Source organism: Bos taurus, chromosome 9 (genome assembly GCF_002263795.3).
Source record: "Bos taurus isolate L1 Dominette 01449 registration number 42190680 breed Hereford chromosome 9, ARS-UCD2.0, whole genome shotgun sequence".
NCBI lineage: Eukaryota > Metazoa > Chordata > Mammalia > Artiodactyla > Bovidae > Bos > Bos taurus.
In genome coordinates, this window is record NC_037336.1 from 8,676,823 (window position 1) to 8,692,518 (window position 15,696).

Genomic DNA, 15,696 nt, shown 5'->3' on the forward strand with positions numbered 1-15,696 from the left:
GTATACTTTGAACTTGTTAGTTGGAATACAGGGAAAAATTCTATATTGCACAAAATATCATGTCCAGTACTATTAAGACAGAAATATGTATTACAAATATCTAAAAACAGCATTCCTACTTAGAATATTCAGTATCTATATCAGTTTGATGTAACCAAAGGTTCTGTCCAGTGGGAGAAGAAAGTAATTAACTCTTGCTCTTGACACTTTCATGTTAAAGCTGCTGAATAGGGCTCTTGGAGAAGGCAATGGCATCCCACTCCAGTACTCTTGCCTGGAAAATCCCATGGGCGGAGGAGCCTGGTAGGCTGCAGTCCATGGGGTCGCTAGGAGTCGGACACAACTGAGCGACTTCACTTTCACTTTTCACTTTCATGCACTGGAGAAGGAAATGGCAACCCACTCCAGCGTTCTTGCCTGGAAAATCCCAGGGACAGGGGAGCCTGGTGAGCTGCCGTCTCTGGGGTCGCACAGAGTCGGACATGACTGAAGCAACTTAGCAGCAGGGCTCTTAAACAATTCAAATATTTAGAGAAACTTGAAGTGCTCAAAAACAAAAATCTTAAATGGCCCAAACTATTGTCAGAATGACTTCAGGAAGACACTTACTCTGAGGCAACCAGCAGAGCACTAACATTCCAGCACTATTATCTTAGGTAGAACTAGAGCGAGCAGCTAAAGCATAAACCCTAAGCAGGTTCATCAGCCGCCTTGCCACCAGGACCATGTAATCCAAAAAGATGTAAAATATCTTCTCATAAACTAAGAGCAACATCCATAAGCAGAATCCAAGAGTTATAACTAAATATGTCTATATGTCATGGGCGATAATATTCAAAACATTTAACAATGATTCTCAAGCTTCCCTGGTGGCTCAGAAGGTAAAGAATCTGCCTGCAATGCAGGAGACCCAGGTTTGATCCCTGGGTTGGAAGGTCCCCTGGAGAAGGCTTTGGCTACCCACTCCAGAATTCCATAGACAGAGAAGCCTGGAGGGCTACAGTCTGTGGGATGGCAAAGAGTACGATATGACTAAGAGACTTTCACTCACTTCCCATGGCAAAGGTATTCACATGGCAACATATGCTGTCCTTGGTTCTGAAGACCTTGCTGAACTGGGATTTACCCTCTGACTGGGCCAAGGGTGGGGTAACTCAGGAGTAGCTGATGACCTACATGGAAGCATTTCAACCTTTTAACAACCAGAAGGGGTCAAGCAATGTTCACCAGTCAAATACCAGCCCCGCAGACAAAGACCTAGACAGAGACCTGCCGTGCAAGCGCCTCCTGACAGATGCAGAGGCCACTTCAGTAAGAAGAGCCCAAAACATAGACACGTTCACTCTGATGGGGAGGCACTTACTGACATAGTCATATGACTATCAGGCATTTACTGAATGGTGATGATACTAAAGAAACCAAAAGTGTAGTAAGATTTGTGTGGTTGAAAGCTACAGATATTTTCTTAACCTCAGTCTATCTCTCTCACAAAAAAAAAAAAAAAAATGGATGCAGCAAAATGTTTATAGCTATTCTTTAATCAAGCTCTTTTCCCATTTAGGTTATTATGGAATGTTGAGCCAAGTTCGCTGTGCTTTACAGTAGGTCCTTGTTGGTTATCTATTTTAAATATAGTAGTGTATACACTAATTGAATCACTTTGCTGCAAACCTATAACTAACACATCATTGTTAATCAACTATACCCCAACGTAAAGAAATGAATACAGAGAACCTCAACTTTCAAAGACACACAATACAACATCAAGCTAAGAACTGAAATCCTCGTAAGATTATAAATTCCCTTTCTGCTCTTAACAACAGAAAAACTGCTTAGAAAAAACCTTCAACACCCAATCTGAGTGAATTAGCTTAATACAGATTATCTCTTCAGGAAGGGACAAAGGAAAGGCTAATGAATTTCAGTAGATATGAAATTGAAATCAGGAATTTAGCAAAATTGAAAATAAGATTTTTACCTCCTACACTCAATCACCAAGTCACATTTATCTTCCACATTGCCTACCTGTTTGTTCCTCTCCGCTCTCCGTAACTACTCCAGTTCAGACTCTCACCTCCCACCTGAACGACGACAGTGGTAGCTAACTGACTGACTTTCCTACCCACCGTTTGTGTCTCACTGACCAACTCCCAAATGCCCCTTTCCATGCATCCTTCAGTGTTGCAAAAAATTCATATATATTTGCTTTCATGGGTGCAAACACCAGTATATCCACACCTGCACTGCCTTTCAATCGCTCAGCAGGATAAAACTCAATGTCTTAAACACTGTATGTAAGATCCGGAGCCCACCTATGTGGCTAAGCTCATGGTCTGTCACTTGCCAACACAAACACTTGAAATGCCATCTTACAATTTTTTTTTTCTTTTGTACTGAAGGATCAAGAAGAGATGGAAGGAATACATGGAAGAACTGTACAAAAAAGATCTTAATGAACTGGATAACTATGATGGTGTGGTCAGTCAGCCAGAGCCAGACATTCTGGAAGCATGAAGTCAAGCGGGCCTTAGGAAACTCTGCTGTTAATAAACCTAGTGGATGCAATGTAATTCCAATAGAACTATTCAAAACCCTAAAGGATGAAATTGCTTTTGAAAAGTGCTGCACTCAGTAAGTCAGCAAATCTGGAAGACCCAGTGGTGGTCACAGGACTGAAAATGGTCAATCCTCATCCCAATTCCCAAGAAGGGTAGTACCAAAGAATGTTCTAACCATCGGACAATTGTACTCATCTCCCATGCTAGTAAGGTCATGCTTAAAATCTTGCATACCAGGCTTCAGCATTACATGAACCAAGAACTCCCAGACATCCAAGCTGGGTTTAGAAAAGGCAGAGGAACCAGAGATTAAAATTGCCAACATTTGCTGGATCATAAAGAAAGCAGGAGAATTCCAGAACAACGTCTACCTCTGTTTCATTGACTACGCTAAAGTCTTTAACTGTGTGGATCATAACAAAATGTGGATAGCTCTTACAGATGGGAATACCAAACCATCTTACCTGTCTCCTGAGAAATCTGTATGCAGGTCAAGAAGCATCAGTTTGAACCCTGAATGGAAAAACTGATTGGTTCAGGACTGAGAAAGGAGTACCACACGGCTGTCACCCTGTTTATTTAACCTAGATGCTGAGCACATCACAAGAGATGCCAGGCTGGATGAGTCATAAGTGGGAATCAAGATAGGCAGGAGAACATCAACAACCTCAGATATGTGGATGATACCACTCTAATGGCAGAAAGCAAAGAGGAACTAAAGAACATCTTGATGAGGGTGAAGGAGGAGAGTGAAAGAGCCAGCTTAAAAACTAAATATTAAAAAAAACTAAGATCATGGCATCTGGCCCCATTACTTCATGACAAATAGAAGGGGAAAAGGTTGAAGTAGTGACAGATTTCCTCTTCTTGGGCTTGAAAATCAGTGGATGGTGACTGCAGCCATGAAATCAGAAAATGATTGCTTCTTGGCAGGAAAGCTATGATAAACGTAGACAGTGTGTTGAAAAGCAGAGACATTATTTTGCCAACAAAGGTCCGTATAGTCAAGGCTATGGTCTTCCCAGTGGTCATGTATAGATGTGAGAGTTGGACCATAAAGAAGGCAGAACACCAAAGAATTGATGCCTTTGAACTGTGGAGCTGGAGAAGACTCCTGAGAGTACCTTGGACAGCAAGGAGATCAAACCAGTCAACCTCAAGGGAAACTAACCCTGAATACTCATTGGAAGGACTGATGCTGAAGCTGAAGCTCCAGTATTTTGGTCACCTTATGGAACAGCCAATTCATTGGAAAAGGCCCTGATGCTGAGAAAAATTTGAGGGCAGAAGGAGAAGAGGGCATCAGAGGATGAGATGGCTGGATGGCATCATGCAATGGACATGAACTTGGGCAAACTTCAGGAAATGGTGAGGGACGGGGAGGCCTGGCGTGCTACGGGGTCGGAGTCAGACACGACTGGAGACTGGACAACAACAACAACTGGGGGAGGGAGGATTTAAATTCACATTCCACTTTTTATATCATTCTTTAACTATTCCATGCTAACTTCAGTTTCTCAGTCATCATATGGAATAGACTCAAGTGTGTCCCCTCCGCCTCAAATTACTATGTTGAGGTGCTAAGTCCCCATGTGAATGGTACCTGGATACAGGGTCCCAAGGGTGACTCTCTGACCTGATGGGACTGACGTCCTTTTAGGGAGAGGAACAGACACCAGAGCTCACTGGTGGCCAGCAGAGAGGAAAAGCCGTAGGAAGACACAGTGAGAAGGCGGCCATCTGCAAGCCAAGGAGAGAGCTCCCACCAGACACCAAACCTGCTGACACTTTAATTTTAGACTCTCAGCCTCCAGAACTGTAAGAAGTAAGTGTCCACTGTGGAAGCTAGCAAGCCTGTGGTATTCTGTTAAGACAGCTCAAGTAGGTGGCTAAGTGGTAAACAATCCACCTGCTAAAGCAGGAGATGTAGAAGACATGGGTTCAGACTCTGGGTCAGGAAAATCCCCTGGAGAAGGACATGGCAGCCCACTTCAGTATTCTTGGCTGGAAAATTCCATGGACAGAGGAGCCTGGTGGGCTATATAGTCCATGGGATTGAAAAGAGTTGGACACAACTGAGCACGTATTTACATTATTCCTAGCCCAAGTAGACTAATACAGATTTTGGCACTGTGAAGCAGGTTTCTACTTTGTAACAAATACCTGAACATGTACATGTGACTTTGGAGCTCAGTGACAGGGAAAGACCTAAAGACATGGGAGGTTGCATGCCAGAGAAAGTCCAAACTGCCTTGAACAGACTACTGATAAAAATGTGGATGTTAAAGGCAATTCTGGTGAGAACTCAGGAAGAAAAGAGTGTTTTAGAGAAAGCCTCTATCATCTTAGAGAAGACATACAAGCTGTGAGAATGCTGTTAGAAATATGGACACAAAAGGTCATTCTGAGGAAATCTCAGCTAGAAATGAAGAATATGTCAATGGAAACTGAAAGAAAGGAGATCACTATTAGAAAGTGACGAAGAGCTTGACTGAATAGTTTTATAGTGCTTTATGGAAGGCAGAACTACTCGTAAGAGATAAGACTGGATATTTAGCTGAGGAAAATTCTAAGCAAAGTGCTGGAAGGAGCAAGTTGGTTTCTCCATACCATTTATAGTAAAATGCAAGAGAGAGAGATAAGCAAAAAGGAACCAGCCTTTTGAAAACAGTGAGCACGCACGTTCTAAGAGCTTGGCTGAACAATCACTTGTCAAGGAGATTAGTATGGGTGGAAACCATCGATTTAATCAGCTGTGTCACAGAAGACAGGAAGAGACAGGGTGACACCAGCAGAGACACAGTCAACCTGAACTAAGGTAAGGGAGCACAGATGAGACACAATAAGGGAAGGCACTGAGACTCGAGATTTGTCAGGATGGGGTCACAGAGTTATTTAGCAGAGAATGTGCTTTCATCCTTCAAGAAAGACCCCAAAGGCACTTCAGTTATCATCAGGGCTGCCGCTCCTACTAGACAAGAGGGCAAAGCTGCTTCCTCCTCAATTTCAGAAGACAGGGTCCTCTGCTCAGTTTAGCTGCCAGGGAGCTGATGCAGAGTCAAGGGGGCAGGACCAACACCCAGAATCAGGGGGTGGCGCAGGGCAGGGCTGCGGAGGGCCGGGGCAGTGACCCACCCCTCGGTGGGCCTGGAGGGCAAAGCCCCCATCAAAGAAGATGATTATTCCTGAGCCTTAAGATCTAAGGGACTCTGCCTTGCTCTGAACTGGTTTGGCACATTCACATTTCCTGTCTGATGTCTTTCTTTAGGATGGAAGTACCTGTCCTGTGCCTGTCCCACCACTGTGTCTGGAAGCACATGACCTGTCCTGTTGCACAGGTTCACTGCTGGGCAAGGGTTCCGACCAGGAGGAGTCTTCAGATCTCACCCACACCTGATCTAGATGACATTCAGAAAGACCCAAGACTCAGATTCCATGCTGGGTTAAGACTTTTGGGCCTTGCTGGGATGAGGTAAGTGCATTTTGCATATGAGAAGAACATGGATTTTGGGGGAGGCAAAGAACAGAGTGCTATAGACTGAATTTGTCCCCACAAAATCGATGTTGAAGCCTCAGTCGCCAACAGGATGGTATGTGGATACAGGGCCTGTAGGGACGTTCGGTCAGTTCAGTTGAGAGGTTGTCCTGTCTGACTCTTTGCGACCCCAAGGACTGCAGCACACCATGCTTCGCTGTCTAGCTCCAACACCCAGAGCTTGCTCAAACTCAAGTCCATCGAGTCGGTGATGCCATCCAACCACCTCATCCACTGTCTCCACTGTCGTTCCCTCCTCCTCCTGCCCTCAATCTTTCCTAGCATCAGGGTCTTTTTCAATGAAGACAGTTCTTTGCAGCAGGTGGCCCAAGTACCGGAGATTAAGCTTCAGCATCAGTCCTTCCAATGAATATTCAGGGTTGACTTCCCTTAGGACTGACTGGTTTGATCTCCTTGCAGTCCAAGGGACTCTCAAGAGTCTTCTCCAACACCAGAGTTCAAAAGCATCAGTTCTTTGGCTATCAGTTTCCTTTACGGTCCAACTCTTACATTCATACGTGACTACTGGAAAAACCACAGCTTTGACTAGATGGACCTTTGTTGGGAAAGCAATGTCTCTGGTTTTTAATATGCTGTCTAGGTTGGTCATAGCTTTTCTTTTAAGAAGCAAGAGTCTTTTAATGTCATGACTGTAGTCACCATCTTCAGTGATTGTGGAAAAACAAAGTCAGCCACTGTTTCCACTGTTTCCCCATCTATTTGCCATGAAGTGATGGGACCAGATGCCATGATCTTAGTTTTCTGAATGTTGAGTTTTAAGCCAGCTTTTTCACTCTCCTCTTTCACTTTCATCAAGAGGCTCTTCAGTTCCTCTTCACTTTCTGCCATAAGGATGGTGTCATCTGCACATCTGAGGTTATTGATACTTCTCCGTGCAATCTTAATTTCAGCTTGTGCTTCATCCAGTCTGGCATTTCACATGACATACTCTGCATATAAGTTAAACAACCATGGTGACAATATACAGCCTTGATGTACTCCTTTTCCTAATTGGAATCAGTTCCATGTCCAGTTCCAACTGTTGCTTCTTGACCTGAATACAGATTTCTCAAGAGTCAGGTAAGGTGGTCTGGTAGTCCCATCTCTTTCAGAATTTTCCATAGTTTGTTGTGATTCGCACAGTCAAAGGCTTTAGCGTAGTCAATAAAGCAGTAGATGTTTTTCTGGAATTCTCTTGTGTTTTCAATGATCCAACAGATGTTGGCAATTTGATCTCGGTTCCTCTGCCTTTTCTAAATCTAAGCTTGAACATCTGGAAGTTCTTGGTTCACATACTGTTGAAGCCTTGCTTGGAGAATTTTGAGCATTACTTTACTAGCATGTGAGATGAGTGCAACTGTGTGGTAGTTTGAACATTCTTTGGCATTGCCTTTCTTTGAGATAGGAATGAAAACTGACCTTTTCCAGGCCTGTGGCCACTGCTGAGTTTTCCAAATTTGTTGGCATGTTGAGTGCAGCATTTTCACAGCATCATCGTTCAGGATTTGAAATAGCTCAACTGGAATTCCATCACCTCCACTAGCTTTGTTCCTAGTGATGCTTTCTAAGGCCCACTTGACTTCACATTCCAGGATGTCAGGCTCTAGGTGAGTGATCACACCATTATGATTATCTTGGTCATGAAGATCTTTTTTGTATAGTACTCTGTATTCCTGCCACCTCTTCTTAATATCTTCTGCTTCTGTTAGGTCCATACTGTTTCTGTCCTTTATTGAGCTCATCTTTGCATGAAATGTTCCCTTGGTATCTCTAACTTTCTTGAAGAAATCTCGGGTCTTTCCCATTCTGTTGTTTTCCTCTATTTCTTTGCACTGATCGCTGAGGAAGGCTTTCTTATCTCTCTTTGCTATTCTTTGGAACTCTGCATTGAGATGTGTATATCTTTCCTTTTCTCCTTTGCTTTTTGCTTCTCCTCTTTTCACAGCTATTTGTAAGGCCTCCCCAGACCACCATTTTGCCTTTTTGCATTTCTTTTTCTTGGGGATGGTCTTGATCACCGTCTCCTGTACAGTGTCACGAACCTCCATCCATAGTTCTTCAGGAACTCTGTTTATCAGATCTAATCCCTTGAATCTATTTGTCACTTCTACTATATAATCATAAGGGATTTGATTCAGGTCATGCTTAAATGGTCTAGTAGATCTGCCTGTGGAGGACAGAGTCACCCTTCCCGTGGAGTAAAGAACCTGGCCTTACCCAAGCGAAGTCTGAATTTTGCCCATGATTCTGGCATGTCATCCAGGTCATATCTGATTGGGCATCTGTTTTCAGGACAGGGGCTGGCCATACCCAGCCTCACGTGATAGGCCAGAAAGACCATCCTGCAATTCAGCATGGAGGTGAGATGGCCATGCAGGCAATTACAGGCCATCAGTCCCGCAGACGTGCTGCAACAGAAACGCCACGTGAGCTTCCCTTGTGGGAAATACAAGTAGCCCCCCAGCATTTTGAAAGTTCACTTTATGCCATTTCATTTTTCTGAAAGAATTATATTAGTACCTATTTTCACTAGGTGAAAGAAATCTGAAAAGAAAACGGTCACTTTTATGAAGAAAGGCAAAAGGCAAAGACAATATCAGAGTTGGTTTTGGAGTCAGTTTACAGAGGCAGTGCGCACCCTGAGCAGAGCGTGACACCATCCAGTTCTTCCCCGGGAACCACACTCAGCGTCTCAGCATCCAGCCACCACCACCCTGACCTGGGTCTGTGCGCATCTGTGCTCTATCTGGTTTATTTTGTGCCTCTGTGAGCAAGGTGGGTCCTCAGGAAATTGTTCCTTCCCTTTAGGCCATTTCAGTTTAGGAAAGGTTTCCGGGCAACCCTCTAGTTTGGGATGGCAGGGAATCTGTACTCCACACGTGTTGTCACACATGGAAGCCAGAGGGTAATGTATCCAGAGGACAACAGTCACCTCACATCTGGAATCTTCCCAGACTCTGTCCTATGCATCTCTCAAGAGGCTGATTTTAATCTGTCTTCTTTACCTGTAATAAATGGTAAGTGAAGTGAAGTCACTCAGTCGTGTCTGACTCTTTGTGACCCCATGGACTGTAGCCTACCAGGCTCCTCCATACATGGGATTTCCCAGGTAAGATTACTGGAGTGGGGTGTCATTTCCTTCTCCAGGGGATCTTCCCAACCCAGGGAGCGAATCTGGGTCTCCTGCATTGCAGGGAGTCACTTCACATTCTGAGCCACCAGGGGAGCCCTTGGTAGCCATGGATATAATTGCTTTCAGTGAGTTCTGTGAATCCTTCTAGAGAATTACCAAAGCTGAGGGTGGTTTTAGGAACCCTGAAACAGCTTGCGATTGATTTCAGAGGTGAGAGGAGTGCTCCTTGAAGTCTGCAGTTGGGCTAAGTCCAGGCGCATCTATCTTCCTTTCCTTCTCGTCTCATACCCTCTGCGCCTGCCTTGTGAGAAACCCCTGCCAGCTCTTTCTCCAAACCACAGGCAGGATCTCCTCACTGCTGTGACCATACTGTCTGGTCTGGGTGACTGCAAGAGCTCCTAACAGACCTCAAGTTTCTAGCCTGACCACCACAAAGTCAACTCTCAATACACCATCCAGGAATCTCTGTGAAATGTCAGATCACGTCACTCCATGAGCAAATGCCCTCAACAACTCCCCGCTCCCTGAGGATCAATGTCAGAATGCTGCCAATGCCCCCAGGCCCTACTCAGGCAGCTCCAAGCACCCCCTCTTCCTGCACCATGGCTGGGTCCAGCCCCTCCACTCCAGCCCCCGCCCCCCCCCAACCCCGGTGCCCTCGCTTGGTCCTGAAGGCGCCAGAGGCACTCCCACCCCAGGCTCACCAACCTTTCCTCTGGGTGGAGAACACTGCACTGCCCTCCCCTCACACACGCACACAGCTGGGCTCCCTACCTCCTCCAAGGGTCTCCTCATCCTGCCTTCTCACAGGGTCACACCCCCAACACGGCCTAGTCTTTCCTTTCTTTCTCTGCTCTGCTCTCCTAACCCCCTGCAAAGAACCAATAAATTGCAGAACAAACTTCAGAATCTGTTTTGTGCAGGAAAGATATCCTGGCTACTATGAAGATTTGATTTCACTGACGGTTCTCAGTCATGTTCAAAATAAGGAGCTAGCCAACTACTGAGGGCTCATGTGTGTAAATACAGTTTCACTGGCACTCAGTCATGCCCTTTGGTTTATGCACTGTCTGTGACTTACTGTAGAGCTACAGGAGGAGAACTGAGTACTGCTACATGGACTACTTGGTCCACTAACCTGAAATACTATCTACTCTTTAAGAAAAGTTTGCTGATCTCTATTCTAGGTAATTTAGATTTACAGATAAGGGACCCCCCACACTGACAAAGCAAATTCACTTAACTAGATCTGGCTTGATTTAAAAAGCCAAAAACAACTTTAAAAATATATTTAAGAGCTAAAATAAATAACAATACCACCAGAACACATCCTCTCAACAACTGGAAAATACAGGGCCTCCCCCAGCTGACATGGAAAAGGTCACATCTCTTCCAACAGTGACAATAACTCAGGAACAAGTTGGTAAGGGCTCAGTGTCCAGTATGCAGAGAGGATTACACAGGTGACCAGGAAATCCAACAGTTGCCCGGAAACCACTACTTTGACAGCAGTTATATTGTGTTGTGGTTAGAACTGCATGATGCACGACCTGTATGTAGGAAGAGCTTAAATGGTGAGGACTCTACTCAGCAAATAGAGTTCTGGGGCTTCTGCAAACAACAGATTTAGCAGTGACAGACAGCTACATGACTTTCTGTAGACGGACTCTGTGAAACTAAAGACCACCTCTGAGCCAGAGCTATGGTAGACTTCTTATCACAGCTGTTAATTGTATCACAGCTGGATTTAAGAATCACTTAAGAAAGCCCAACCCATAATATTAATTCATTAAGTGTTTTTCTTCTCTAAATTTAAAGTTAGTATCTACAGATGGAATTGTATCTACAACCCAGTGCCTCTTATTCCTGAATTCAGAGTGATAATTTTGCAAGTGTGAAACTTGTTTTTGTGGGTTTCCCCTGCCAGAATGGAACTGGTTCCTTCAAGTCTACCTAGGGTCCTGCTACCTGTCATGTGACCCTGTGACGGACGTTTTCACCTCTTTCTCTGACCTCCACCCTGTCATCCGTGTAGCTTATAGTAAACACAGTGGAGCCAGAGCCCTAAAGTCCTACTGATATAAAGTCCTTCTGTTCTAATTGCACAAAAGCATCTACCTTGGCCACATCAGCCATGGAGTGAGGTCACGTTAATTCAGGAATCTGAGACCAATGATTTTGATTTTTGTTAAATCTTTAGAGAGCAAACCAAAGCAAAATTACAGTGGGAAGGAGAATGTGGCTTCTCATGGTACTCTTTGGTTTTCTTTCATTTTTATTTTTAAAGACTACTTCACAAGATACAGCTTCTGCAGAAACCAACATGACAAATGACACGTCTTAGGAGTCTTAAGTTGGTAGGAATCTGATTCTTGTTCCTTTTTGGGTATGAGTTGGGCAGCACACAGGCACAAAAAGACAGAAGTTTGAAATCTTCGGTTCTAAGGATTTTTAAATTGACTCCTAACTCACTGTTTATCCTGGGGATCTTAAAATAATTTCCCTCACAGAAATTATTTCATTACTGCTTCTACAGCAAATGAATGCTTTTTATAATTCATTGGTCTTCAGGAACTGAGGTCCTATGCTGTCTCACTTTAATTTTTAAAGCCCATTTATCATCTCTGAAACCTTTCTGTTTGCTTGGTTCTGGCTGTACTTGGAATCATGCTGATCATTGTGATCACGCCCACAACTTGACCTGGAGAGGTAGGCCTTCTTTTTTAGCCTAATAGTGTTCCATGTACATGCACATGTTCTTTGGCACACCTAGGTGTTTGTGTGTATGTGTTAGTCGCTCAGTCATGTCCAACTCTTTGCAACCCCATATACTGTAGCCCACCAGTCTCCTCTGTTCATGGGATTCTCCAGGCAAGGATACTGGAGTGGGTTGCCATTCCCTTCTCCACAGGATCTTCCCAACCCAGGATTCGAACCAGGGTCTCCCACATTGCAGGGAGATTCTTCACCGTCTGAGCCACCAGGAAAGACTGTTAAGTGTTTAAAGTTGAATAAATGAAGAAGCTTAAGAATGCTGCTGGGAAAAAAAAATCAGGATCTATTTTAACAATGATAAATGTCTTCTATTAACAGGGACAAATGTTTTCCAAAATGAAATTTTTTAATGTATTAATAAATACACAAAAACTTACTGTTATAAGTTTATAAAAACGTATGGAAAAAGAATTAAGAACAAATTCATTAGAAATTCCCCAGTGGTCCAATGACTAGTATTCCATGCTCTCACTGCTGAGGGCCTGGGTTCGATCCCTGATCAAGGTACTAAAATGCCACAAGCTGCCCAGCACAGCCAAAAAAGGGAGGGAAAGAGAGACTGAAGGAGGGAAGCAGGAAGAATAAAAGAAGAGAGACAGAGAAAGAAAAAACTTGTTGACAAAGATTAATTCAAAGTTTTAAAGACTGATGCATCAAATCTGAAAAGAGGTACAGACAAGGATTTTTCATCAGTGTTGTTTACAAAAACAGAAAAACCACAAACATCATAAATGTCCAAGTAGCCATCACAAGACCAGCCAAATAAATTGTTACAACCTAAGAAGGGAATGCAATACACACAATGATGCATCTATCCTGAAGAGATGCCTGCAATGTATCAACCAGTGATTATCAAAAATCACATAAAAAGTAATCACATCTGTGTAAAATTACAACACGGAGGGTATATGGGAGAAGGGGCTTTCTGCATATATTTGAACACATTAAAAATATCTAGATAGAACAATGTAGTGGTTATTGATTGTTGGTAGTCTGTTCTTTTAAAATTTTCTTGATTTTCTCTCTTGGGTTTTTATTAATGAGCCCTTATTACTATTATCATTATCATTAAAATAATGCTGTTTCCATTTTCAGGAAAAGAAAAATCGAAACTTACCCAACTAAAAGAAGAAGTGCACAAATCACAACAAATCCCAAAGTATACTTGAGTGCCATTTTAACTTGCTAGATGTCAAAGGAGAAAAAACATTCCATTTAGTAAAACTTTTAAAATATAAAGTATTCTTGCTACAGTGTAACAGTACTTTCATGTTCGATATACCAACTGTGCAAAGTTCCTCTTTATTGAAAAACAATGTATATAACATATCTTAAGTATCTTTCACACTATACTAGATTTTTTAAATCTTTTCAATGATTAGATCTCATGAAAAGGCAGTACACCTAAAATACAATGAATTCTTTGTGGGAGACATAACAGTAATTAGTTTACTTTAATAAATACCAGAATATTTTTATAATATTCCTCAAAATAGGGAGCAATCTAAATCTACAATGCCCATACCTCAATTTATCAAAATGGGTTAAGTAATAATTAAACAACAATTATAATATTTAAATTATATATGTTTGGATATATATAATATATAAAACATATACTTATAAAAATTTATTTTATAAATATGCATACACACATATAAAGCACATACCATGCCAGGACTGTTTCTAAGAACTTTACATATATTAAACTCATTTCAAACTTACAACACCCCTGAGATAGGCATTCCATCCCTGCTTCAGAGATAAGGAAACTGTGGCCCAGAGGTTAATTAATTTACCATATGTCATATAGGTGCCAGGGGATTAAACAAGGACTTGAAACCAAGAACTCAGTTCTTTAAAGCCTGTGCTTTCCTTGGTACGCATAATGTAAGACAAAGTTTAACAAAAACACAAACTAGACACTCTAAATACATGGAAAGAAAAGTTAATCTCAAAGGAAAAGCTACATCAGTGAGAAAACAAAACATGACTTGTCTCTCGCCCTAATGAAATCTTTAAAATAATCACCTTTTAAAATATAACTTTATGTTTCATATGATAAATTCTTGTTCACAAAGGAGTTGAGACAGTCTTTAGGAAAACACCTAAGGTAAAGTTAAGGAGGGTCAACCATAGGGGATGGGGAAGATGCACTTGAGAAGCAGTGAAGATAGGAAGCACCTGCTCATCCCATTTTCAACAGCAACTCTGTGACTAGCCATTCTACCTTACACACCCTGGGTTTTCAAATACAGAATCACACAGTATCTGCAGATAATAGTTCAACTTTCTTTATGTATATTTAAACACTTTTCCCTCTAACAAACTGCACTGACTACCACTCTGGAATCATTTAAAATATTACTGATGTACTTTGCTAATGATCTTAATGCAGATGCTGTAAAGTTTTAATAAGCACAGCTATGCCTAATGCTGGCTTTTGAGTGAATATATGTGTGTATATATATATATATATATATATATGTGCATATGTATTCAAATGTTACAAACCAAAAACATGTTATAAAACAAATTCCTGTAACTCAATAAAAAAACAAAATAAATTTATTCTTTTTATGCTGTTTTTCTCTTAAATTAGAAATAAAGTATTCAATTTTGGCAAATACCTTTCAACATACAATTTCTTCTAGGACCTATTAAATTACCATATATTAATAGAAGTGCTGGTTCTAAACCACCAATGCATTCCAGAGACTGGCCCAACTCAGTTATATACTATATTAACGTGCTTCTAAGATACTCCTGAATTCTACCTGCTAATGTTTCAGTGAAGAGTTTTATACCAAGACTTCAGTGACCTTGGTCTGCAGGTCTGGACACGCATATGTGCTCTACTGACCAGGTTTCTGTATCCGTATTACTACGGGAATTAGTAAGGACAACCTGAGAGTCCCCCTTTCCGTCCCAGAACAGGGGTCAGCAAACTGCATCCTGTGGGCCACAAACAGCCCCTCCTACCTCACATCATGCTCACTGTATACTGGCCTTACACAGAAATAAGTTTGCTGACCCAGCTGCCGAACTCGAGAACAACAGTCACAAGTACCCTGTGACTCCTGGGTGCTGGAATATAGTTAGTTTGAGCTGGGGGATGCTGCAGGTGTAAAATGCACTCTAACTTGCACAGAATGTGAAAAAAAGTAATGTCTCATTAATAACGTTTTTGACTATCTGAAATAATATTTCGAACATATAATATTAAATACAATGTGTCATGAAAAATAATTTTAATTGTTCTTTCTACTTATTTTATTATGACTACTAGAAAATTTTAAATTCACATGTGGATTACATTATATTTCTATTAAACAACACTGCTCAAGAATAAAATCAAAAGTCACATTATTTGAAAACAGGAAGAAATAATCCCTTCTCCCCTAAATTGAGACCTCTAAAATAAAGCTACTTACAGTGCATTTACCAGTATCATCATCATCCTTTTCTTCATAGTAGAAGTAGACAAAAGGGATCCAGAAGAACACACAGAATAATATAACAGAATATAAGGCTGCAGAAAGAATGAGATGAGAGATAATAAAAACACACCAACTTAACAAACGTTTAAAACATATAGGTACACACACCCCAAATTCACTCCCCTATCTGATTCCTAGACCTGCAACTTGATATGTATGTGTAATATCCAAATCAACCTTTTCTGAACCCTGTTT

The 15,696-nt window shown here is 41.9% G+C and overlaps 1 protein-coding gene and 1 long non-coding RNA gene across 2 annotated transcripts in view; one reads left to right on the forward strand and one right to left on the reverse strand.

Annotated features, from left to right (window-relative positions):
* The window catches only part of LMBRD1 (LMBR1 domain containing 1), a 132,297-nt gene that overhangs the window by 69,671 nt on the left and 46,930 nt on the right, over positions 1-15,696 (reverse strand). The window contains 2 exon segments of the mRNA NM_001035092.2: positions 13,119-13,186; positions 15,436-15,533. Of these exon segments, the coding sequence (NP_001030264.1) occupies positions 13,119-13,186; positions 15,436-15,533 (166 nt within the window).
* On the forward strand, positions 4,754-9,296 carry LOC104969496 (uncharacterized). The gene is made up of 3 exons (XR_808611.4): positions 4,754-5,376; positions 5,827-6,030; positions 8,627-9,296. It is a non-coding gene; the product is annotated as an uncharacterized lncRNA (long non-coding RNA).